The sequence below is a fragment of the Hetaerina americana genome, unplaced genomic scaffold (assembly GCF_022747635.1).
Source record: "Hetaerina americana unplaced genomic scaffold, ioHetAmer1.1.p SCAF_2, whole genome shotgun sequence".
NCBI classification, from domain to species: domain Eukaryota; kingdom Metazoa; phylum Arthropoda; class Insecta; order Odonata; family Calopterygidae; genus Hetaerina; species Hetaerina americana.
The window spans coordinates 25,230,134-25,258,075 of record NW_027286763.1 but is presented as its reverse complement, the minus strand read 5'-3'; the positions used below and the strand labels follow the sequence as shown (position 1 = coordinate 25,258,075).

At 37.7% G+C, this 27,942-nt stretch overlaps 1 protein-coding gene across 5 annotated transcripts in view; it reads left to right on the top strand.

Moving 5' to 3' along the window:
- LOC139688310 (YLP motif-containing protein 1-like) overlaps window positions 1-11,951 on the top strand; it is a 70,049-nt gene extending 58,098 nt beyond the window's left edge. For 3 of the 5 annotated variants that reach the window (XM_071585805.1, XM_071585804.1, XM_071585802.1), the window contains 8 exons: window positions 553-865; window positions 1,344-1,463; window positions 2,431-2,607; window positions 2,806-2,973; window positions 6,416-6,526; window positions 7,234-7,297; window positions 8,100-8,218; window positions 10,677-11,951. In XM_071585805.1, coding sequence (XP_071441906.1) covers window positions 553-865; window positions 1,344-1,463; window positions 2,431-2,607; window positions 2,806-2,973; window positions 6,416-6,526; window positions 7,234-7,297; window positions 8,100-8,218; window positions 10,677-10,817 — 1,213 coding nt within the window. In that variant the 3' untranslated portion in view covers window positions 10,818-11,951. The remainder of the gene's footprint in view (window positions 1-552; window positions 866-1,343; window positions 1,464-2,430; window positions 2,608-2,805; window positions 2,974-6,415; window positions 6,527-7,233; window positions 7,298-8,099; window positions 8,219-10,676) is intronic. The other 2 variants (XM_071585803.1, XR_011700737.1) reach the window with 2 other exon arrangements.
- The last annotated feature ends 15,991 nt before the right edge of the window (window positions 11,952-27,942 follow it).

Here is a 27,942-nt window from a genome sequence, read left to right as displayed (position 1 = left end):
CAGCCTTGGATAATATCTTCTCTCATTAGATATTATTTTGGCCTCATCAAATTTAATGTCATGGCCAGGCCCACTCCAAGCGTGTTCAGCAATGGCTGATAAACTGAACTGTTTGTTCCTTGCAGCCCTTTCGTGCTCCTTCAGAGCAATCACAGAGCAGGTAGGGAAATAAGGCTCATATAAACACAGCCAAAACAACGCCCCGGCACTATGACCTGAAGATGCTCTTTGGAAAATGGGCGAAACTGTTGTCCAAAAAAAAACAACCTTGGAATGGTCAAACCTTGGTGGCATCCCGAGAATGGAGAGTCATTCATCTGAACGCCACGGAAATCTACGATCTAAAGTTGAAAATAATGGTCATTTTCAGCCTGAAAAAACTGTAAATAACAATAAATGTGAATTACTTGTGGCAACGCCATGTGAATCTTCATAATTTTGTTAACATCTGTTTTCTATCTTTGGATAATGTTTATTGCATTAAAAGGGTTGAATCCATATTTACCTCCAATTGGTCTATAAGTATTACATGCCTCCTTCTCGTCATCCCAGCAGCAGTGGTCGTGGCAGTGGCAGCAGCAGTGGAGGTGCCAACAGTGGTCCAGCAGGGAGTGGCGCAGCATCTGGTTCGACTGGCTCCCACCAGCTTGTCTCCTACCCCACCATTCAAAGTACAAATTCCCCTCCCCCTCCAGCAATATCCTCCTCGCAACAGCAGGCGCAGCCATCTCTCACAAAGGTGGAGACGGTGTTGATAGAAGACCTGTGGTCACCATCCAATCGAGCCAATCGTCCCGCTCGAATAGTCATTATTCTTCGAGGTCCACCCGGGTCAGGAAAGACATTTGTTGCAAAGTTAATCAAGGTAATTGACTGATGACACATTACCAGATGAATTCCAAATTTGACCATTTTTTTGGATATTAACGTCCACATTATTCTCCAGGCATACCTCCTCATCCACAGTATTAGTTCTGGATTTAAATTACATAATTATGGTAAACGATGCATACTTAATGTTGAATACTTTGGGAGTAATATGTATTGTATATATCATATGTACTTGTGTATCGGTTGATCTTGTGTTTAGGTTAACCCCCCAGTATTTACTAAAAATTTCAATTTTATTACATATCTCATGTAAATTGACCCTAGTTTTTTGTTATTAATAATACTGTTAAGTTAGTGCTGTTATTTAAAGGTCAACCCTACATTAGTATGTACAATATTCCTGAATAAATGCATGTTTATTGGCCCACTACATGACTTATTTCAGCCAGTTACTGTTCACCACATGTTGTTTTTTTAATATAATCATTTTGTACTGCCATGTTTGTTCACAGGACAAGGAAGTAGATCAAGGTTGGAGTGCCCCCAGAATTCTGGCATTAGATGACTATTTCATGGTTGAGTTTGAGAAAGAAGAGAAAGATCAGGAGTCTGGGCGCAAGGTGACGAAAAAGGTGAAGTGCATTTCTTTTGTTCAGTTTTGTTGCTAGGATTATTTTCTGTTTTTCTGAGGCTAATAAAAGGAATAATGTCAATTTTATAGTTAAGCCCTATTTTGATTTTTATTTAATTCAGATTAAGATGATTTAATAACATATGTAGTAAATTATGGAAATCCATTAATTGTCACCGGTATCATTTGTTTACTCTCTCTCCTTTAAAAAGAGTTGTGCCAAATACCTATCCCTTAAAGGAATCTATGTCTCTGCCTCTGCTTAATGGGCCCTCACCAACTCTATCCACAAATATCGCCACTGAATGGCACCTTATCAATTGACATTGTGAAAAAAGAAATCTCAAAAATGACAATATTCAAAGGAGAATGAACATTCATGGCCTGTAAAAATCATTCCTCTAGGTAATGCTTGGATAATTATTACCCAATGGGAGTACTTCATTATGATTATTTGCCTTCATTAACATTATTTTAATATTGTTAGTTTTTATTTTATCATGTTTTTATAGTTTAAAAGCTGGTTAAATAAAGAGTTATCTTAAGTGACAGTTTAAATTCCTTGAGATTTCAGCATCTGTTTCATTTGTTATTTCTGCCAAAACGTTTTTGAATAATTTTCAAGCAAGACTTTTAACATCGGAAAACACTGTGAAAGAGAGACCTTAAAGTCTTCAATTCCACTGTGTAATTTAAACCCTGGTTTTTCTCCTATGAAAATGAATAATGCATAGTAAACCCAATAAAGCATTAGCATTTGCTTGTATTCCATGGCAGTTTTTAAAGTTTGGGTTAATTCCCTGATTAGATTTTGCTGGCCTCCCTGTGGGAAAAAGGGATATTGATTCTTGCATGCCAAAAACATTGAACTGTTTCATTAAAATATATTGATGTTTTTGCTAAATAAATTAAAATTTGAAATGTTTATAGGCATGTATTTTTTTAAATATTGGTTTTCCATTTTTCAGTTCATGAAGTATGAGTATGAGCCAGAGATGGAGAAGCAGTACCGAAACAGCCTCATCAAGGCTTTCCGCAAGACTGTGGATGATGGATATTTTCTATTCATCATAGTAGACTGTATAAATGATAAAGTTTGCCAGTTTGATGAAATGTGGACTTATGCAAAGCAGAAGGGATTCCAGGTAAGAGCGGAAATTGAAGCATTTTTCATCTTTTCATGTTTTTTACTAATTGATGTTTTATAGATACAAATATTTATTTATACATAATCAATGTAAGTTAAAGTTATTATCATAAATAAGTTGTTTTAATAATAACTTGGGTATTAGTTTCAGAAAGAATATTTGACATAATATTTTTCCAACCCTATATTTTACCAGGTGTATATATGTGAAATGGACATGGATGTGTCAACGTGCGCTAAGAGAAATACTCATGGAAGAAGTCAACAAAGCATTGAGGACATGGTGAAAAATTGGGAGGAAACGCCACGAACCTATGTGCGCGTGGATGTGCGATCCCTCCTCCAATCAGTGGCCATCACTGAGGTACTCTCGACTTGGTTGCATGCCATCAGTAAAGGGGAAGTCATAAATCATTTTGCTCCCTGCTCCCTTGTCATTTTAAGGAAATCTTCGTCCATGCATTTTGTGGCGTTGGGTCTTGCAGTTTCTGTGATCCTAAGTAAAAATGGGGTTTACATTTCTATATGTAATTAATATGTCTCAGTCAATTCTAGGTGTCACTCCTTTGAGTTGTGCTAATTAAAGTGAATAGGTGAGTAATTAGGTACGACATACATGTGTGTAGCGGCAGAAAATAATTTCTCTCATTCTTCATATTTGAAAATTAAACACCCGAGGGTGGACTATACCCTCGCTGTGGGGGAAGAGTTTGTACTGGCTGGTGGTTCCTGGAACTGTGATGGTGGGAGCAATGACATAGGGTCACTCATACCAGATATATTGAAGGGTAAGAGTCAGATGATAGGTAATCCACGCAGTCTGTTCCTTAGTGAGGTGGCTGCAAAGGCATCTGACCCCAGTGGGGTGGCCATTGAGTGATGGCCTCACATTTAAAGCACTAATGAGGAAGGCAGCAGGAAACCACCTCAATTATTTATTGCAAGAAAAAAAGAAATTGGCAAAATTATAGAAAGGATTCTTGACAATATCACACTGGACTGACAGGGGCATGTTTTATGCCCAGTGGTAGGAGAGGTAAGACTTCCATGGTTTTCATCTCACGAAATCCTTGCTAAGCTAAATTGGCAGCATCAGCACAGAAGACAAGAAAAGAGTACCAAACCAGATATAATAGGTATCTGGAGTGTCAGGATAATGTAGAGAAAAGAGAAATTTGGAAGTGTAAAGTAGGAGATGAAGAGAGGAAATATAGATAATTTTGGGCTTGCAAGGGGAGAAGGAAGGACAGTGGGGATTATTGAAGTGGTAGTGATAGAGAAGTGTACAGTGAAGGGTAGGAAAGCCAGTGAGGGATGGCAATAGTATTACACAAAAAAAGCCATTGAGTGTTGGCCACAGTGTTGAACCAAAAGTTAGGATGAAGCATATAAAAATATAGAGCAGGCAAGTGATTAAATATTATTAATAGGCATACATCTGAATCAATACACTTGGTCATTACTCAGGTCTGTGTGCCACAAGCAACCATACGGATAAAGAAATGGACAGGGTATATGATCAATAAGAAGAAATATATATGGGTGTCCCTGGGAGGAAACATTTGATAGTAATGGGGGATTGAAACGTAGTAGGTTGGGAGCTATCCTTTGGTGCATGTCAAGGGTACAAAATACAGAGGAACCAGAATTCAGGCACCCCTCTTCATTCCGTCTAGGTGTGGCATTCCCTAGGCAATGAGGAAACAGGCAGGCTTAAATGATGGGCTTCCTCATTATCTCAATAGCAGATTGTCACCTAAGCAAATCTGCCCCAAATAAGTTAGTTCAGTCCAAATGAAGTGAACTGAAGATTTTATTCCCATTAAGGATGAATCTTTGTTTAAACTACATAAATGCAGTTGATTTTCGAATTCTTAAACTGAAATTTGACTTCTAAGTTTTTGTCACCAATTGGAGGTGCAATTTAATTGCATTTAGGGTGAAACCCTTCTTTTAAGGGTTGAGGTGTAGACAAAGGAAAACATTTAATTCTTGGGAAGGTGAAGATAGAGAGAAATCATAATTTTTAGGAAGTGGGGGCAAATTCATAACCAAATTTTCTATGAATTTATTTTACTTACCCAACTAGTGATGAACCACTGACTTGCAGCAGAAAATTAACTGCCCAAAGTTGATGTATTTTTTTGGTAAAAACTGCTATTGCAACTGGAAAGGTGAATAAGTTCTAGGAGTTCCAAGTATGAGCTATTCATGTACTTGTATTCCTTCATTTTCATAGATTAAGTGTATGAAATTGTTGTTGAAAGAGACGCATGCTTAACAAAGGTGACCACATACCTAGAGTAATGATGAATACTACAAGAGAGAGTATTGTAGTCATCAACATGGTTGTGCAGAGCTGTGCACTTCCAGTTGGATAGTGTTTCAGGGTCTACACTTTCAGATTCACTGCGGATTGTTATACAGAAATATTAAATTGAACAGTTTAATTGATCTATATGGCCATTTCATGCTTTGAAGTCAACATTGTTATCAGTCCTGGTTCACATGAAATGCCTTTTCTTTCAATAAAACTGAACTAATGGGTACTAATGCTTGCAGCTCTTAAAGGTCAAAACCATATCTTCAATATTTCTTCAAGTTCATCACTCTTTGAGTATTTGGTATATTCATGCCTTTTAATCTTAGGTCTATATTCCCTTGCTCCTTTCATTATAGTTTTCCTGGATTTCCATGTGTTCCGGTATAAATTTTTGGACTTATGTTCATTTTTGAATTGGTACAAATTTTAGAATTGAAATTTGTACATAAAGTTCCTCTGCCAGGGACACGTCAGTGCTGACATTTTTAAAAAATATTGATTTTTTAAAATCTTCAAATGACATCAGTTTTCTTTCACGTTTGTCCGTCATTTTAAAATAGTTTCCTCAATAATGTCCTTAGTAATTATAATCATCTAAAACAAAAAGTTAATTTACCAAAAATGCAAGCTGAACAGCAAAATTATATTAAGTACAATATATATGAAAAGAGGAAGACCATCACAAAATAAGAGCAAAAGAATTAACAGCAAATTTAACCTTTTGGCCCTTAAGGCCATAAGTAGTGGTAATAGTTGGTCCTAATAACATCTAATTGAATATCTGTATGATATCAGTTAAATTTTATGCCTGACGGTACCATTCTATGAAATTGTTGTAATGGAAAATGGTGCAAATCGCATCATTACAATATTAGACGCACATATTTGTCGTAATATGATATGTATGTAATGCACCACTGTCAAATGAAAAAAATATTTGTTTTTGGCGTTCAAACTTTCATATTTTAGTCTATATTTTTGTAATATCTGTACAATCACAGGCTTTTCCATCATTGGCTATGAGTGAAGTGCACCAACATTCATTTTGCTTCATGTCAGTTATTGATTAGTCCTGGATGTTTCAACATTCAAAGCCTTATGTAATGAGATTAGTTTGTATTGCAAGGCTGCAAAAAATTTTAGGCCCCTGAATATTGTAAATTATGGCAAACATAAATTATGGGTCCATATTAAATGAGTTTGTAATTTTCCACAGACTTGTGGAAAGCGGACAAGTCTGTGGAAAGTTACAAACTTATTTAATATGGACATCAAACAATTCCACGAAGTGAAGCCTAAAAGTGTAAAGTATAAATAAATATAAATTATGGGGATGTAAATATGAGTGTGCATGGGACAATTGCTGATTTCTTCATTGTCGTCATTTTTAAAAGAGGCATATCTACATTTTGCTCAAGGGGTATATGCCCCCCATAATATTTATGCAAATAAGATTCTCTTCTCTACTCTATGCTGATCACAGGTGGAAATGGAAGACACTACTGAAGAGAAGGATACAGATGCAAAGGAAGGTGCAAATGAAACAGGGAAGGATGGCGATAAAGAGAAAGAGCCTGGTGGTGGTGCTGAGGAGGTGAGAGATATTTCCAAGGGTGATAGCAAAACCAGTGAAGTAGACAAACGTGATCCTTGATTATTTTTTTTATATATTTATGCAATTAGCTTTGTTTTCATAAAAATCAAAGTTATCCATATAAAATGATAGCCACATCATTAATTTATTGTTTCCTTGTAAATTTTTGTTCCACTGCACCGGACCAGTTGTATATATATGTTGCCATGGAGAAAGTCGTTCATTATTATTCATGTCATGTGCCAAATGAAGAGAGTGATCAAATGAGGAGGGGATGAGTTGCTTAGCCTTTTTGGTGGGAGATTCCCCAGGTTTTACTGGAGAAAGTTATACAAGCATTTTTCGATGAAATAAACGAAGTAGCTTTGTTATGCGTTCCTGCATTCCTCTTTGCTTTCTGGTAGTGTACAATCACCCTTCCTGCTAGCAGAAAGTGTTATGAATTTATCACAGCGACACAGGCTCTCCATACAAATTTTAAAAAGGAGTAATTGGCGTGGAATAAGGTCGAACATTTTGATTAGCTGCTGGGTTTGTTATGGATTTACCCTTTAGGCAAATTTGAAAGAATGATTATATTAGTTTGGATAGTTATTTTATTCTCATTGCATGAGACAGCACTCAATGTCCTCCTATAGCCTTTTGAGTTGTCAAAGTTAAACAAAATCATTGTGTCTTTTGTTGAGAAATCCAAGTTGTTCCCTCAGGATGCAGAGAAAATTGTCGTGACCAGCAAGTGGGAGGGCATGGAAGCATCGGAAGAGAAATTAGGTGAGTAATGTTTCATTTCCAAAGAACATATGATAATATATGTATATATGGTATTGTGTATAAAGGCTTCTTACGGTAGAAATGTACATTATCATTAAATCTTTTTGGTGATTCTCTTTGAATGAGTGAGTGGGTAGGAAAGAAATATTTTTCAGATGCGTTCTTCGCTTGAAAGTAATCCAGTTGAAATTGCTGCTGTGTAGAATTTAGATTTTATCTACATACACTTGTGTCACACTGTGTGCATTTTTTTATTCTCAATTGAGATTACCCTGAAATATTATTCTACAGTCTGCAATGAGTATATCTCTGTTGTGTTTTGTATTATTTCATCGGCAAATTTCGAATGATTTGTTTGCAGTGATGTGGTCCTCTGTGTAAAACTCACTTGGGCCATGTGCCACCTCTTACCGTGTGTTTGGTTGTACGCATGCATATAGATGGGTGTGTGAATGCAGATGTGTGAGACTTTATGACAAATATTGCATAATTGATTGAAAATTCTGACAAGATATGATGAAAACTTAATTGCTGATACGATGCTGTGGGAATATCAATTTACTCGTTGCTAATTTCTCCTGATTTTATGCATTATTTTAGCGTAGTTGAAGTGGCAGCATATTTTGCCGACTTAGTTGCAAATATTTTAGAACTCTTCATAGTTTGGACTACGAATTTATTGATATAAACCTTTACTGTCGCTAAGCAAAGACAGCGTGTTTCAAGCAGCCCTGCCGTGGGGCATCAACTTCGTATTTGTTTGACTCGTCCATCATCTTTGCGAATTTTTGTTCCCATGCAGACCGGCTTGATGGCCTCGCCAAGAAACGACGCAGCGACAATCACCCTCAAAGCCTAGAGGATTGGTTGCAACTTCCAGATGATTATGAGAAACGCAAGTGCACACCTGGCAAAAAACAAGTAAGGCCACCAGCCTCTTATCTTTCTCCCCTGTGGTGCATGCGCCGCTGCGGTGGCATATTCAAAGGAAAAGGTTCGTCATTCACATCAAACCATCTTTCATGGTTCATGGGATGTCAACCAATCATAGCAATCAATTGTAAGGTTGCTTCAGGAGATAAGGGTGGAGCTCACCTTGCTCTAAGCCCTGCGGCAAGTGAGTTGCTTACCTTAACAGGATAATATGGGAGCAGTTCCTTTCCCTGTGTGCATGCAATATACCTGGAATATCTGGTACTAAAAAAAATACAGTTTTGGTAGAGATAAGGGTGCCCAGAGGTGCCACCCAAGATTTGAACCCAGGCCCTCTGGTCGCTATCCTTGAATGCTTTACTATCATAAGACACCGCACCTCTTTCATTGAATAAAATATTCTTTAGCATTTGTGAGCATCTCATGTGCTTTTGATAATGCGTCATTGATGACACAATCCCAAGTCCAATCGAAGATTATTTTTAGTACTTGGCATTCATGTACCTCTCAGTTGTCATTCAAGTTTGACGATCTTGACTGTGCAGATGCCATAATGCAATGCATTTTCAAAATTTCCCTCCTAATGTAGGCCAAGAATTTGTCTTTTTATGAAGTTAGAAGAGAATGTTTTCATTATGGCTTTTCATGTATTATGAAATTTTGGTGTGGAGCAGTAGATTTTACAATGTTGTCGTTGGAACTCTGATTGATATGGAAATAATTTCCTCGTAAAATTCCCGCATAATATCATGAAGGAAGATGAATATGTGGGTGAAAATGATATGTGCTAGATTAATGATGTCCTATGAAAGTATCCTTTTCACCACAGAAGAATTTGAATAATATTTTATGGAAATAATAGCAAGTGATCATACTGATGACAAAGTTTGCATGCTCAGTTGAAGGGTATCATTGACTGCACACTCATTCTCTGTAACTTTACAATGCTATGAGGATAAAATACTTATGTTCACATTTTTAATTCTCCAAATGTCTATCTAATACCGTGATAAAAAGGTTATGGTGATGATTTGATACCACAAATGTAAATGAAATGTGGAAATTTGTCCTAGTAAATAAATATTCGATTGCTTCCTGCTACTACATTCACACAATTAAGGGACTTCACTAGGTAGGGTGTGGTATGTATGAATAAAGAGATGCATGCAATTATCTTTCAATGGTGCAACAGTTTTGCATAACTTATTTATTTATTTAAAGCATCATTTTGAACTACTGGAGGCCTTATTCAAAACTTGCGACTGAAACCATCATGAATGAAACATCCATGTCATGTTACTACGTTTCTGTGTTTTGTGCTGTTATTTCTCAAAATTCTGCTTGGAAAGTACATTTTGCGAATACATACTTAAATAGAACTTCCATGGATGCGCAATCACCAGTGGATAATGTTATTTATTTAATGACCCATACATTTTCAACCCTTAACCTGAGGAAGTAGATGACATGGAAGTGTCAGATTGTTCATTGTGCATGCAGGGGTTTTTGGGCTTGGGAAGGGGAAGAGTGGAGATGTGAAGTGGGAGCGTCATCATGGCGAAGAGAGAAGGGGAGTGCCGGTGGTGCTCTTAGTAATAGTCTGCCCATCCACATCCTCCTTCTTTCCTTACCCCTCCATTTTCATTTTTGTCTGATCCATTATGCGCATTCAAAGAAAACAAGGACACATTTCTGAGCAGTTTGCCTTTGGATGCCTCTCTTTATGAAAACTGCATCGCACAACGACAGTATTTGGTATTGTTGGCTGTCAGGAGCTACTTTATCATTGGGAATGTTTTTGTCCAAGCTTCTGCATCCATTGCAGGCTGCAGGTTGAGCTTTCATGTCCATTGCAGACAAAATAAACTCCATTGCTCCTGATAATGTTGCCTGCAGTGGACAAAAGAGCTCAGAGGAAAGAATCTATGATGACCGAGCAGCAGCTCCTGAAAGCCATAAATACTAATTATCAATGCTGTGAAAATATGCGTTAAAAAATGAAAAGACTTCTAATTGCCGTTCCGCTTATGAAGTTGTTCTGTTTAAATCATATTGAAGCCATTGAACGTATAGATATGTTGGGTCATTTTCGAAGTGACTGAATTTTTTCATTGCGCACATGTTGTTTATGTATACCTTTCAATTGAATCACAAGTTGAGCATTCCTGCTATTGGAACTGTATCAATTGTGGAGCCCTTCTACCATGGTGGTAGTTTCAGTGTCACATACATATACCGAGTAAGCACAGGATGGAAACTGAATTGGAGAAAATCACTGGCGAGACTAGGACTCCGGACCTTCCCATCCAAAATTGGAAGGTTTGTCTTGGCCTCCCTGTTGATTTTTCCTGCCCATATTTCCTCTTCCTGTGCGTGGTTGGCAGGGATTGCTTGAGCGGCTGCCCCTCTGATCCAATTGTGTCCCTGCCATTGTTTTTGTGTCAAGGTGAGGTGGGCAGACCTAGAGGAGCGACGCCAGCAGGAGAGGATTCGCGCCATAGGATTTGTGGTGGGACAGACGGACTGGTCTCGGATGACGGACCCCACCTTTGGCCAGGGCGCCCTCACCCAGACCAAGTACATCTGAGTGCGTGGTCGCCAGGCACTCCGCCTGTTGTTTCGAATGAATCAAGCGCGTGAAGAGGGGGTGTGGAGGTGAGGGCTCACTTAAATGGACTAGTAAAAATGTCTCATTTCATCATTTGCTGGGTTAATTTGTGTGTGTGGGTGTGTGTGTGTGCTTTGGTGAGAGTGTGGATCAAGGGGGAGCAGAAGGAACTCCTCTTCCGGTTGGTGGGAGGAAGGGGGAGGCTCATGAGGGATGGTTTTCCGCATATAATGCCATGAGAGCTGGATTTGGATATCTCGTTTGATACGAATGTGAAGACTGTGGTGTCAAAATTGCTACCACGCTACTGCGAGCAAGAACTATTCATCTGCATTTTTTTCTCTAGGGAATCTCTGGAGCAGAAATTTAAAATTTGCCGAAAGAAATGTTAGTGTTTCATTTTCTTCGTGGATTGTAGGCACTGTCCTTATGCATTGGAAATTTTAGTCACATATTTTATGTACTTTCTGAGTACATGCGTTTTGACTCATATGTGCATTAGAATGTTTTCCACATTTTACCACAGGAGGCTGTATTCTATGCAGCCAATGCTTCATAAGGGACTTTGGAATTTACTACTGTAATTTATTCAAAGATCTTGCTGAACTTTTTCCACATGTTCTGCTTATGTTTAATCCTATATTTTAATTGGACATTTTGGTATTAATCTTTTGCATCTCAAGTACGATGGTACCATGGTTTCACCAGTTGCCATTTCTGTGTGCAATTTTTTAATATCAGTTAACATGGTAACTGTGTAATTGAATCATCATATACTCGAAATTATGTGCTGGTAACTTTTGGCTACAAATCATAATTACTTACTGAACAGAAGTGTGGAGTGAAACTTTCGAGTTTTGAATATCTATAGAATGTACTTCATTAAATGTTGTGCTGTGCACTAAAATTTGATGCTCTAAAGAAATCAACAATAAAATCATGCTCATCATTTGGTGAACAGATTATAATTGTATTTTTGCTGCATGTCATTAGATTAAGATGCAAAAGGAGTTTGTGGTACCCTATTTCATGAATAATAAATCCCCGGGCAGTTTTGCCATATATTTGATTTTTCCTGAACTGGAAAATTTGACTTAAACCTATTTATGAATTATATTTCAATGATTTTATTTTTATTCAACATTAATATTAAGTTTCAGGAAATCATCATTTCTTCCTCTGGCAGCATGAAAAGTGATTAGTTCACCTAAGTCTGGAGAAAAATTATGGTATTTTTAATACTGACTTACTGTTACTGTGACTGACTAATACTGTTTGCTCTTTTGAGATGCGTTGAGTGTTGGTAGACTGTAAAAACTCAATAAGTAATAGCTAATCTCTCTAGGTCTCCAAGCAAATCTCTTGTAGAAAACAAAAGTTGCAGTTGAGATCCTTCATAATTCTCACAGTTGTATGATTGTAGTATTATATTTGTTTGTGTGACTAAAGTGAATAAATGTAGACTGGTGTGCAGTAGATTGGTCCTTACACATAATATACCAAGCTGAGAAGTACTCTCTTAACTACCTTCTTCTTGTTTGGTCACATCTGAAGATCCCTTAATTGAATTCTACCGACTCTCTAAAAATCACTTGAGTTATATTTATGTGACAGCCTATGTAAATGCAACCAGGAAGTGAGGTAGTGAATCCCAACTCTTGCGTGGATCGTAGAAATGATGGAACTGGAAAAAGTGTACTCATCAAGTATTTGACTTTTGATTTTTCCATTTATTATTCTACTAAAAGGAAAAGTAAACCCACTGGTTTGTTTCTCCCTGTCCTCTAATCTCCCTTTCACTTCCAATATCTTTTCATTTTCAAAAAAGCATGACTCCTGCCTCAGGTAGTCTAAAAAATGCTTATGCAGATGCACTATGAAGTGGCTGATCCACAGCTGATATCATTGCTATAAAAAAATCATTTGAAAGTAATTTGGTTGAAATTACAGTTTGTTGATATGGGTTTAAAAATTGTAAACAATCGTGATCATTGTAAATTTGTGATAGTTATTCATATGGGAATGTTGTAGTCCAGTTGGTAGAGCACTGGGCTACTGACTGGAGGACCCGGGTTTGATTCCTGGATATTGCCTCTGGACACCCTCAGCCTCACCCAAGCTGTATGATTCTTTAGGGTACTAGTTTTTCCTGGGAACACACGGCTCGGGGAAAGGAAATGGCACCCCCTATCCCGATACATGAATTTCAGTTGCCATATAGGGTGAGCTCTGCCATCACCTATCAAAACAACCTTAGGTTTGATTACTGTGGTTGGGGTACTTATTCATAATTTGTTTTTCTGAGATAATACATGTATGAGGTCTGTTCAAGAAGTATCGCGACTTTTGTGTTTTTTCAAAAATAATTTATTTATTCATGAATATCTATTTTGTCCCCAGTAAGTAATCTCCATTAGATTATACCCTTGTGCCAATGTTTTTTCCAATCCTCGAAGCCCTTCAAAATATCAATTTTTTGTGATCTTGTTGAGCTCCTCTTTCGATGCAGTATTTATCTCGTCAATCATAGCGTAGCGTCGTTCTTTTATGGGCCTCTTCAGTTTGGGGAACAAGAAAAAGTTTCTGGGAGCCAGATCTGGGAAATATGGTGGCTGTGGCATCATTAGTATGTTGTTTTTGGCCAAAACTTCGCACACAAGTAACGATGTGTGAGCATGGGTGTTGTCATGGTGCAAAAGCTAATTTTTGTTCTTCCACGAATCCGGGCGTTTGTGGCAGATTGCTTCGTGCAAATTATGCATTACTTGCAGGTAATATTCCTTATTTACCGTTCTACCCTGTGGCAAGAACTCATGGTGCACACGCCTCTGCAATTGAAGAAAACTGTAAGCAAAACTTTCACATTCGACCAAACTTGGCACGCTTCTTGTGGCCTTGGCTCGTGCTGCAGCTTCCATTGGGATGATTGGGAGTATGAGAGTTTCCATGTGATAACCATAAACCCATGATTGGTCACCATTTATGACCCTCTGGAGCAAATTTGGGTCGTCATGGACTGAGTCCAACACCTCATTAGCAATGTTAATGCATTGCTGTTTTTGGTCGAAATTGAGCAATTTTGGTACGAATTACACGGCGACCCATGTCATGTCCAAATCATTGGTAAAAATCAAATGGCACGAGCCATACCATATGTTTAGGTCCTCAGAAACAGCAACTCAAGTGGTGATTCGACGATTGGCCAATACTATTTCCTTCACATCGTCAATGTTTTCGTCTGTTGTTGACGTGCTCGGGTATCTGGCATGCTCTTCGTCGTTCACATCTTCTCGGCCCTCTGAGAACATCTTGTACCACTGATAAACGTTGCTTTGGTCCAAGGTAGCTTCTCCATATGCCACAGTCAACATTTGGAATACGTCCAGGCACTTAATTTTGTTTTTCACACAAAATTTGATAGATTCTTTGATCTATTCTTTGGAACAGGCAAAAATCAAAGACAAGCCAAAACACGTCCAAGCAAAACAGCTGTCAACAATTACCTGAGCATTCAAAATGGCCGAACTTTTTGGCATAAGTAAGAGACATAAGTACCAACATCATGCCACAAAAAAATCAAAAAACAAATTTACGTAACCCGCAAAAATTCAAAATTCAAGATATTTTTTGAACAGACCTTGTAAAGTGAGCTGCCATTACTTTAAATATCTCACAAAATTTGTCAGACTCTGAATGTAGCAAAACTGGAAGAACCCACATTCAATCGGATGAGTCTTTATTGCTAATTGCATGACAATGCAGAAACCGATTCCAAAAATGAAGGCTATGTAGTAAGATCTGGTGCTTTCCTGGCGTATATGCTTCATGAAATTTCTCTGGTCTTTCACCAGGTCAGAGGTTCTATATTGGCCGATGTTTCAATGCCCGACTCGTGCATCGTCCTACAACCTGAGGACGATGCACAAGTCAGGCATCAAAACCTTGGCCAATATGGAACCTCTGACCTGGTGGAAGACTCAAGAAAACTTCATGAAGGCGTTATAGTTCTTGACTGAAATTAATTCTTTTCTTGAAAGAGACATTTCATTTTTCATCTTCTTGTATCTAATGCTTTTGCTTATTCTTCAATTCTTGGACTAGTTGAATGCAGCAGTTGATTTGGGAACATCATATTTAATTTCCAGTTACAAATCCATTCATCATCATGAATGTCGATGAACAGTATTTATATTTCAAATGCACCATCATATTTTTCTTGCTGATATTTCATCATCATTTGACTACAAATTTGATGGTGACGATGATTCTCTTGGAAAAATGCATTTTGCATTGCCTGCTTTTTATATAGATGGAAGATATTTGAACATGTTATCTTATGGATACGTTTTCAATCCATGTTTCAACCAGATAATTAAATTAATATTTACTCATCAAGCCAACCTTTGTGTTGATAAATTTTTTAATGCTAATGCGAGTGATATAAGTATTCATTTAGATAAAACAATTTGGCATGTATCTTTTTATCTTTGTCAATAGCACATTTACTCTGCCTTTGGAATTTGTGATTCCCTGTAAACAATGAGTGAACCAGTGATGAAAACTTCTTAATATTTAGCAATTTCATTCAGCAGGGTTTTAATCTTCAATGTTTTGTCATGTGTGATTCTGTAGATGTTCAAGTAAATGTTTCACATATAGATATTGTTATAGTTGAAATTTTTGGCAATATCTTGGTTTTAATCATGCTTTAAAAGAAACCAAGGTTAAAAGTAAAAATTATAGAAACAACAAAATGGAATCTCTCATTAAGTATTACTAAAATGAATATGTGGCAACTTCCAATCAATGGAATTGAGGGATAAATTTTTATTGCAGTTGCTTGTAATTTCTATGAAAGTTATGCTTTTGCATATTTAAATTCCTAATAACTGGTAAAATATTATATGCACCCAAAAAAAAAGTTTGTGGGAAATAGCCAGCCCATCTAACTTATTGTATCACTTGCTGCCTTAACTATGAAATAGCAGTCATTCCCATATTTTTGGTGATATGAAACAGTTCACAGCAGCATTAGTCAAAAAATAGAGGAATTCCCTCTGAAATTTTACAAATGAAATGTAGATGAGTAAATTAAGGGACCATTTTACCATGAAAATGTTATACTTAGTCTTGAGGAGACAACCAAAACCAACCATTTGCCAACTGAAAGGGATAATTGCTGCCCGTTTTTGATAAGAAAGGATGACTAGCTGTGTTTGGATGATCCATGGGAAATGAATAGGGTGGATGTTGCTTTGCAAGTAGTTGATAGCATTTGGTTCTAAACACACCTTTTCTAATTTGAAAGTAACTGTTGGAGGGTCTACCCCCCCTTCAATTGAGTTATCTTGAGTGCTGGTCATAATTATGTCCAAGATGATATTTTACATTTATGTTAGTCAGTTAACAGTATCAATCTCAACGCCTTTGATGAATGTAAAATCATAAATTGTAGACTTCATAAATTGATATCCCAGGGCATGTATTTTGTGTAGGAAACCCAAAATTGTTCAATTCACACATAGTCTGTGATTTCGGGGAAATGGTGTCTAGGGATATGTGGATATGAGTTCACTTCACTGATGAAATGAAGAGATAGTTATACCTTAAAATATGTACTTGTTCTACACCCAAGTTGACTTTAATTCCATGGTCTTTTGTCTGCCTGTGAAGTGTAACCAAAATAGTATGCTTATCCTTGAAAGCAGCAGCTGTGCAAAATACAGGGTATGCTCATGCTTTTGGGTTTTGTTCTTTTGAAGCCTTCTGATTGAATCTGGTTGCATCCGTTTCTGCATCCTTGCTCCTTGGTGTGTGCTGCATGTCACTTTGGACTGGTGCAAGTCAATTGGTGGTGACAGAAGCTCTTCTCAAGCTGCATCACAAGAGCTTTTGACTGCTCTGATGTGAGAATTTGAACATTATCAAATTGTTTCAAAATAGTTTTTGAAATATGCACCTTGGGCGGTCTTTTATTTTCTATCTCTGCATTTCCTTATGACTGGATCACAAACTTTCCGTGGCACACACCAGGACTTCATTGGCTCATTTCATCTCTTGGTTCTGAATTTTTAAAAATGTTAATATTCTTTGTAGTATTTTCCCTGCTATTTCTCTTTGTAATGGTTCAGGACTTCTTTCCTTTTGGTACAGTTTTGATTGTGATAAATTCATTTAAAAATAAGTGCATGTGTATTAACTCATTTTAAGTGCTAGCAGGTCACAGACATTGTTTGAAACATTGCTGGTTAGTCACAATTGGACTGGTTACAATTATTTATACTAATAGATTTTTATTTAAATATAATTTTATGAAGATATTTATTATATCCTGAATAAATTTCATTGGCCAATGAATAAAGGTATCGTTAAATGGTTTTAGTACCTAACACTTGAATTTAAAAAATGCTTTTCGAACATGGGTCAGCTTTCTTAACGGTTTTTACATTGCTGGAGTAAGCTGAAAGCAGAAATGGTCAATATTTTTTACCACCTATAATTTTGTTAAACTTATTGCATCATAATAGAGCTTATGCAAATATTCCATGTTTAGATCAATACGAACTATATACCTTCTGGCCAAATTATCGAGACTTAAGAAACTTTCAATCCTAAGAAAGATAATAAAATCTGCATGCAAAAACGTAGAGAGACTATGGATATCTCATAATCTGGGTGGTTGATAAAAACAATGCTAACTGCTCCTCATTGGTATTTACAGTGGAACATTGCTTGATGTGAATTTTGTTTTACAATCTTACTCGTAATGAGAAACTCTTATTAATTGAAATAACTTTTCCCATACAAATTAATCTTAAATCTGATAGCGTGTTCCATGCCAAACAAATAAACTATGGGTAAGGTTTATTTAAAGAAAATTATCTTTGCATCGTCTTTATATTTTCTTAAACAGTGGGATGAACCATGCTGAAATACAAATTTGATTAGCAGACAGCAAAGCACATTAGCCCTGCACTTCTGGACCATACACTCCATTGAAGGCTCGAGTTGTTTCTGAATGGTAAAAAGGCAGCGATTTTCAAAGTGCTGCTTGCATTGGCACAAAATGGCATTGTGAGATGGTCTTTTATTGCCATGTGGCCAGTCAATGCATTTTCCTCTGCTGTTAAATATGAGGGGCAGTTAAATGCAAACTTAAAACCTGCCGTAACATGCCCAGTCCGCTAAAAGCGAGAGCCTAGCTTTTTACGTATTGATACTTCCATCCCTAAGGTAGGAAAATTGCATAGTGACAACTCACAGGCCTACGCAGTTGTTGGGTTATGTCCTTTTATGTTAGGTTATGTCATGGTAAAGTGGGTATTTGACTTTTGACTGCCCCATGTAGATTGCTTCTGTATCTTTTTCCAGAAGAGACCCATTTTATCACAACTAAAAACCTGTTATGGCAGGTGACCTTCAGAGAAATCTAACTTCTTTACTGTAGGGTGCAGCGTTATCTCTGGACAAATTTCACTTTGAATTTCCAGCCATGTCATAGTTTCACTTGAGGTGGTGATTGTCGGTCTTGAAAGCTATAGGCATTATTGAACAGTCATAACCTCAAAATGGCTGAGATATTACATACAAGTAGGAGTACAATCAAAGAGCTACTATTATCGAAAGTGTTTGCGCTGGGCGTTCACCCAGTGAAATAGTTCGATTCTTCAGTTACCCCGATCAACTGTTTATGATATTATGGCTAAGTATAATGCTTCGGAGAAGTCTGGGAAAGGTTTCGCTAACCTGTTGAGGAAACGTCATTTGAGGAAATGCTCTGGCGCTGATGTCAGAGGAATTTTGCAAAATTTTTGTGAATTTTGAAGAATGTCGTGAAACTGTGGATGGTAACTGTGGCCTCCGGGAGACAACATGTCTTTCAACAGGATGGTGCACCAGCTCATATGAATCATTTAGTCCAAAACTGGCTCTCGGATAACATTGATATGTTTTGGTCCAAGGAGTTCTGGCTCCCGAATAGCCCAGGCTTGAACCCCCTCGACTATTATATTTGCAGCGTAATCGGAAGTGTTACCAATAAGACGAGGCACCCATATGTTGCATCTCTATGCACCGCTATCGTAGCAGCATTTGCGAACATGGACAGCGCTGTTTTAAAGAGTGCATGTGATCGATTCAGGACAAGATTGGAGGCGGTCATTGCAGCTGAAGGAGGTTACATTGAGTAATGTCACTCTTGACAGATACCTCTACTTGTATGTAAAAGGATTTTCATTTGCATTTTTTTAAATACATTTGCTTTTGAACAAAATTTTCATTTGTCCAGATTTAACTGCCGTACCTTGTATTATTTTTGCCTCCCTATGGGCTACAACCTTGACTTGGTGGAAGAACTTGTGTTTTGATGACTCCTAGAGCTGTTTTTGTAGGAGCTAATTGCTCATACACATATTTGCTCCTGGTTGGGTCATCATTGCTAGATAGTTCAAAGGGCAAGAGCCAGACAAAAGGAAGTCTCTTCCCCATTAAGGAAGCTGCAACGGTGTTTTTACACCAGTAGTGTGGCCATTGAGTGATGGGTCATGTAACTATGATGCTGTTGAAAATGAGTCCTGGCAATTATGAGATTTGGCCCCATCGGCCATGTCTTGTGGCCAGCAGTGGGGTAGGCAAAGAATCCACAGTTGTCATCTCATGACATCCTTGCTAAGTAAAAGTGACAGCAGCAGCACAGGTGGTGATCAGAGGACCAAATTATTGAGAATAGGAACTTAGAATATTGAGACAATGCCAAGGACAGCATTTTGTGGTTTAGACACCACAGAAGGCATAGATGTACATGGCAAATGGCAGGGGATTTGGGAAGGTATCGGTTTGACTGTATTATGGTTTGGTACAGATTTAGGAACAGATGGATCAATTTTCAGTCTCCCTGGAGTAGATGTGGGCTCGGATCACAACTTGGTAATTATGAAGTTAAGCATCCAGTTCAAAAATACGAAGCACAATATGGTTTAGTAAATGGAATCTAGACATACTAACTAGGTGAACAAGGAAGAATTATCAGCAGGCTGTGGACGATATCATGAGTAAAGAAAGGCAGCTGGGTATTGTGGAGGAAAAATGGGAGCATAAGAAAAAGGGATATTGTAAGCCTCAAATTAAACTATAGGCATAGTAATTAGGAATAGGACGAGAAAACTATGGATTATGGATGAGGTGATTGGAAAGATAGATGAGAGACGGAAATGGAAGAATATAAACACAGAGTTAGATAAAAGGAAGCATAAAGAGTTAAATAATAAACTGAGCCGGGTAGCAAATAGGGTTGAAGAAGTGTGGTGGAAGACACAGCGGGAGGATATGGGAAGTTTGCTGATAAAGGGTGAAATATGGTCATCAAATACTTCTCTATGGGGAAACCTAAAACTGTAGAGTATAGTAGATTGGAGGGATAAGAGACATATCCACAACGCGTGAATGTCATAGACTGCTCAGGTGTGAGTGGCGGATGGGGATTCCAAATGGTCAATGTTAGGCAGAGGGTTAAGACGGGTGTCAGTTATTACTTATGCATTTCAATATATAATGTTTGAAATAGTAAAAGAGGCAGGGGAGTACTGAAGGTAGAAATGTAAATCGGTTGGGGATTCTTAAAATCAGATTTGGGAATGCTCAAGGTTTTTATCTTTTCAGTTAGCTAAGTGGTCTCTGCAAACCCTGCTGAGTGCATTGGAAGGTCAGTGTGATAGTTATCGAATGAGAAAAAATATTAACAAACTAAGTTTATGCAGTTTTTAAGAGAGAGGAAGGCTAAATTTTCAAATGTAGTTCATAAACTAGATCACATGGAACAGTTTTCCTCTCTCGAAATAATGCTGGACCAAGATTGTCAAAGTAGTTGGAGCAAAAGGAGAAAATTTGCTTTATGCAAAGAAGCTTTAAGGAGGGAATTGATCACATGGACATTGGGCAAGGATATCAAGAGAAAGTTCATCAAGATTTTGATATGGACTATGGTTTCATACAGTAAAAAAATGTGGTCTGTGAATCAAGGTGATGGGCATAGATTAGAGGTTTTTGAAATGTGGGTGTGGAGAAGGATGGAAAAGGGGAATTGGACAGAAGGACAGCAGTTGAGGAAGTGCTAGGCATGTAGAGGGAGGGGAGAGGATTGTTCGGGGGAGCTCCAAAGGAGGTAGGAAAAATGGATTCAGAACATTGTGTATGACTGTGATAGAGGAGAGAATGCTAGGCAAGCAAAGAAGGGAAATAAATTGGATAGGCATGTTGGATGGAATGATGCGTTGAAGGAGGTATGGAGATTTATAGGACTTAGTGTGGTGTCTACTTGAATCTGATGTCGGGTTGTGAATTTATTAGGAAAGGCAAGTAAATGTACGTGGGTTTTACTGTAAGTGCATAGAAAAAATTGGGAAGTAATTATTTATGGTTGATGTTTATTTATCTTTTAAGATAATCTCCTTTTAGCTTGATACATGATTTATCAGCATTGTTCCAACTTTTAAAGTTTTCCAAAAAGTAGGATTTTGGAAGATCCTCAAAATAGGTATCTGCGTTGGTGATGACGACCTCGTTTAATGTGAATCGTTTTCGGCAGCCATTTTTTCAAGTTGTGAAATAAAGTCACTGGGGGCCTAATCTGGTGAATTAATTTGGTGGGGGCATCATTTTTAAGTATTTATTACTATGAAATAACCCAAATATCTGGTTAAATAACTTCTGCATATTAATTAATCCTCAAATACAATGTTGTAAATTACAGCTATTAATGTTCATTTATTTTTCAGGGAGCTATACATGAAGTAACTCACTGTAGGAAAAGGCTCGCAGTGTGATTAAGTTCTTTCATTTGAAAGAGTATAGTACTCAGTAAATTCACGAGAAATTATGTCTGTTAATGGAAAAGATAGCCTCATTATATTATATAGTTGTGAGGTGGAAAAGGAATTTTCAAACTAGCCCCATGTCTCTCACAGAAGATCCAAGAAGTGGAAGACTATCACTCACATACGATGCTTCCACAGTGAAGAAAGTGGAGGACTTTATCATATTAGACCAAAGAGTAACCATCCAAAGGATCATAAATGAGACATCTTAGTCACAGTAGTGCATGGAAAATAATTCACGGAAAACCGCTTACGTCAAAGATATCTGGGCAATGGGTTCCATGACTACTGACTCCTTTTGACCATGATGCAAATGGCAAGCAAAGCAATGTTTCTTTGAAATTTTGCCCAATCCATTTTAATCTCCCAATTTTGCCCAAGCGACTTCAACATGGTACCTGAAATCAAAAAAACCATTCCGGGGTTGGAGATTTGACAACGGAAATGACTTCAATCAAGAGACGGAACTATTTTCAGCGTAATCTGTTGAGTTTGGCAATAATGACCTTTTAAAGGACAAGAAACGCCAATAGAAATGTAAAACTCTGGATAGACTGCATAGAGAAGCATTTAAAATAACATAAAAATTAAATTTTTATCTTGATTATTTTTTAGTAATAATTCACAGTTAATGATACCCCCTTGCATGGGCGATGTTGCCATAATTCAAGCTTTAATTTCATAATTTTTATTGCATTCCAAACTTCGTAGGTGTGTTCCTTCTGATGTGTGAACTCAGCATAGTTTGCCAAAAAAACTGCATCATTTTTCATTCTGGAATGCTTTTTTATTACAGTTACCATTCTTCCAATATACATTTTAAAATAAATAATAAAATATTTGCAAAACTGCTTGACTCAGCCACCACTCAGTTGAATTTATTGCCAGTCATGAACACTCGTTGTTTTGTCATCCTTGCTTGTAATTCTGCTGACCTTTTCTTGTTTCACATGGTCCAATTGGTGTTGTTTGATTTGTTGACCTTTTATTGGTGCAATTAACATTTCTATTGTTGTTGGTGCTTGTGTGGTTGTTACCATGCTGTCCTTGATTGATGTCTGTTTGAGAAATTTAAAAAGTATTGTAACAACCCAGGTATTTGAATGGAATAGAATCACATATATAGGCAGCAAAATTTATAGTTATTTGTTGAGAGGATTTTGTGTTGCCATTAATTTATGCATCTTTTTTAAAAATTTTACTTGTAATCCTTTAGAATTGTATACTTCTATTAAATTTGACACTCCAGATGCAGTAGCATCATTTGAATTACCTAGTTTGCCTTTGACGAGTGCTGTAAGCTTTATAGTTTTTTAAAACTTGATGGGCCTTATTTGCATTAATTTTTCATGGGGACAAAATTATATGTAAGGATAACTCTGGATATGTACAATCTATGGAATGATCATTATTAATTTCCATTTAAGGAAAAAGTAGGATTAACTCTCAAATGTGAAGTGATGCCTGTGTCAATAATGGCCTACACATGGGTGTTGATCAAATATGTATAAACGAATGGGAAGGTAATTGTTACTATTATTGCATACAATGCAAGGAATGGTGAACAAGAGGCATTGTATGGTGTTGGTGGAGGGTTGCTAACAATCTTATGTTTCACCTTTTTTTATTTCCATACATTTTAGGAAACTCCTTAGTATACTATACATCATCCTAAATCATTTTTTTCAATTGTTTCATATATTATCCTATAATATGGATTCTAGCACAGTATAGTTTTGAAACCTCATCTTTGATGTATGGGGATAGGTTGGTGATTATTGAAATTTGGATATGACTCAGAATGGGGAAAGTTTTGGGCTGAGAGAGAGAAAAGCATATTTTCAGGAGGAGGAATTGAGGAATTTTATGATTGAAATTCAAAAAAATAGAATGGAGTGGACGTTGAGAAGTCGTAATAGATGGAAGATTGATGGTAATATGCTGGATAAAGAGAGAAGAGAAGGGTTGGTAAAAATCATTAATATCTGAAAGTGGAAATATTCTGAAGAAAGACAATGAGCTCTAGGCATTCCTCAAAACAGTAATGGTTATTAGGGACTATCATGGCAAATGTATCTAAATGTTAAGATTAGCTGTGGTGATTCTATGAATGAATTGTCATACCACGTGTAATTTATCTCAAGAGGTAATAATTTGAAATTGTTGAAAATGAAAGTTAACTTCTTTAAGCAATTCTTAACTACCCAATGGCCTCTCAGGGTTGTGTGCAGCAAACAAAATTAATATTGTCTTTTCAAATTTACTGTCCTATTCACATAAAGTCGGTGCCTATAATGTCAATCCCATGCTGCATTTCTTTTTTGAAAAGAAAGGTTGGCTACCCTGTAATGAGGTGCAGTATGTTCAGACAGCTTTACATAATTTTTTTAATACAGATGGCACCAGAAGTTCAAAAGGAATCTTTGAGAACAAACTATCATGGTATCTGTTGTTACCTGAAGCATATTGAGGAAGAAGAGGAAAGCAAGAAGGGCGAGGGCTGAAAGAACAGAGTCCGCTTTCTTGTAACCTCCCTTGCCGGTCCTCTTGCCCCTCCTACCTCCATGTCTGCCCCTGGAAAAGTGATGCCAGAAGCAGTGAGCCCTGATATTAGGAAGTTGTTCCTAAATATTTTTAAGATGCTTGAACCAACTGACTAACTTGTGCTATTGCACTTTAATAAATAATGGTGGCATTCCTATGCTTTATCATGTTATTGCAGAATTACTTAACATGTCCATAGCTGAAGAATGCACTGATAATTGATGGCTGATTTTTTAAATCCTACATAATATGCAAGTTAAAGTTTACTACTTGAATAATATGGTGTGGTCATTGACTTAATTTATTTATCACATCTGATAAAAATAATACATGTGGCTTTCCTATGAATAGTGTTCAATCCTTCAGACATGAAAACTGAACATTATTATTATTTCTCTTCATTTTATTGGCATTTTTAACTTTCCATGAATTAATTTTCATAATTAATAAAAAGTAAGGAATGATAATTTTTAACAGCTTTTCCTTGATATATCTGTGGTATTAACTAGTACCGAAATGTAAATAAAAATCATTTTAGTAGTGTTTATGTAGGTAATTGATTACATTAGCTTATTGAATCTCTATTTTATGCTAACTGATATTTTATGATAAGCACCAAAACTCCATGGTGTTAATAAGTTATTCAGTGTATAATTATGGTGACTATTGTGCCTTTCCAGGCATTCTAATTCTTATATCTGGGAAAGGAGTATCCACAGCTTAATATCATGACATTTTTGGCACATCGTCTTCTGTACATACATGAGCATCATAACCACAGTCATTGGTTTCTTTCCTATGTATCATTTATTTTGGATATTGTTATCTTAAGGGAAATGTGCCTACACTGCTATTTATCCAGAAGCACATCTTTAAAATCTTGTGTTGGTAGCTGCAGCGTGAGAGTGTTTTCTTTATGAGATATTTCTCCTGGAGAAAGGTCATAGGTCTCATCGATATGCACTGCTGATCTTAGACCTGCATAAAATAGCTTGGCAGAAGCTGAATCATATCTTGTAATATGAAAATTGAAGAGCCATTGGCAGAACTTCATCCCTTCCCCCTGAATTGGTACTAGGAAATAATTTCATGAGATACTTGCATCAATACCCATTTTCTTGAACTCTTTTGAAATTTTTAAAACAGTATCCAATTATTTATTGTTCATTAGTTCCTCATTTCTGTAGTGGAAGATGTGATTTTGCATGCTTTACGATGGTATGTCACCATTTTTCATTATTTAATATATTTCAGCAAGTATGTTTAATTATCAATGAACTAATTCTCGCATACATTTACAAAAGCGTGAAGTATTTTCTGTTACATGAGTCAACTGTGGACAGGGAAACATTTTTGCTTGTGAGCATAAAAAATAAATTGCATCAGCGTTCAAGACACTCCATGGCAAAAGCCTCTTCAACGTGGGTTTGAACCCAGTGAAGCAGCTGTTCAGCATCCGAGGAATAAGTTGAATCAAGGCCATACTTAGGCTAGTCAACTAGAGATTGAGACGCAGCAATTGTGGTAAACATTATGTTTCCAAAAATATTTGTACATAAATTTATCTTGTAGACGGTGTGCGACCACCCAATCGGAGACATTGTGACAACGGCTGTGAATGATGTCCCTTGAAAAATATTTAAGGTAACCTACCTGGAGTGACGTTAAATTTTCTACAGGTGTTCCAAGTGCTGATTCTGCGTAAGTCTACCAGACTCCTACCCGACTGATCGCTGTGTTTTTTTCCCCGGTATTAATCGATTCCCCACTTATACTGTTGGCGTTTTGAAAGTTACTGTTTCTTGCACTTCACGCTCCGAACCGCATTGAATGTCCATTGGTCTTCAGGGATGACCTCTTCGCTTTGTTTCACCTGACGTGCGTATCCTGCAGTGTCAACCGCGCTCTGCTGTGTATATTTTTGCGAGGAATTGGGAATCAAAGCGAACAAAACTCGATGGAAACGCCCTAGGCCGCAGTCGTGGCCTACGCGCGGGCGAGCAAAATGGAGTGTTCATCGTGAGGGCCTGTATCGCGTGATAGTTGATAGTGCAAAGCCTATTGTCCCACCTACTGTGTTTTCAGCAGGCTTTGAGATTCTTAACAAATATCCCAGTTTACCTGGCTAAGAGTATTTTCGAGCAAGATAAATCAATTTGAGGTCACTTTAAATTCATTTGGCCTTATTTTCGAGCGGCACCGAAGAAGGTTCTAGCAAAAGCGTTTCGACGACCTGCGTTTTAAATACCGTCACTCGGAGGTGTGAGTGTCCCGCCACCTTTTCAATGTCTCTATGCCCTTCTCCTCTCCTCATCTAAGAGAAAGATAAATTATCCAGAAGCTTGACCAACCTCTCGCGGACCCCGACGGATGTCGCTGCATCTCTCTGCCCTCGCCAATTTTTTATAGAAGATCATCCATCAACTCCTCGTGGAATTCCGCCTATCGCCTTCGTCCATAAAAAGACGGTTTCCGTGCTGATACCTCGACCACCTATCCAATTCTTAGAATGTTTAACTCAACCGTTCGTTAACTCGTAAGTACACCCATATTGTCTTTTTGGACCTCCAAGAACGATCGACCGCGCATGGCTAACCGGACTTAACCCTGAAACTCTGTTGCCTCGAATTCGCTTACTCTTTCTTCTTCGCCTCTTTCCGCTCCTCCACCGTTAGTCCAGTCACCATTGGCATCTCCCAGGGCGCCATTTTTCTCCGACCACATTTTAATATCTGCATCGATGATACTCCCTCAAATACTTCTGCACGCACCTGTGAATGGCACAGCTCTGGCGCACCTATCCTACCATTCTGACACCACGCTGGTCATATCCAGGAGCACCTCGACTTTGTTCAAGACTGGACGAACATCCGGAAGCTGTCAATCCCGACGAATGATTAATTTATAGATTACCCGTACCTCCCAGCGCAGGGAAAGCACGCTTAATGGTAATACTCGCAGTGTATTCTGCGTCCCTGTGATTCTTCAGAATTTCGCTTGTCGAGGGTTCCCTCAGTTCACGCACATCAGAAAATCCTCATTTCGACACCAAAATTGTACGATATAGCAGCGTGATCAGCCCCCTCTTAACGTATGACTCCCTTTTCCGGAGCAATCCCACCCCTACCAAACTGCACAGACTTGCCTTGGAACGAACTGTCGCCGCGTACCATCCCCCTCTGATGAGTTCGGAACTAATAGCTAGAGTGGGACTAACTGCTCCCTAATCATGGCTCTCACCTCCCAACGGTTAAAGGCTCCCTCAATCCCCACTTCTTCGATACTCGTCCTCAATTCTACATCCATCCCGTAACCCACTACACTCGTCCGCTACTGCAGAAATATTAATCCTGAATATTAGTCCTGGCCGCGCCATGTCCTTTTGCGACTAGCAGCCCTTAGTTGATTATTCTGGAACCTAGTAGACGCTCCTACGACATGTTGTCCAATGCGAGACTCTTCAGTGACCAAAGCGAATCCTTTCGGCTGCTATAACTTAACAACGAATTACTTTGCAAGTTTTAAGAATTTTGAGTTTGCCTACCACTTACGACATAAATATCATAGCAAAACCCAGAGCCTGTACAGCAAAAATACGCCAGAAAGTGGCTCAAATGGAATCATATATTACTAGCCCAGCCCTCGCACATTTTTTTCTCATTTATCGCAGCCGTTATGAACGTGAACGT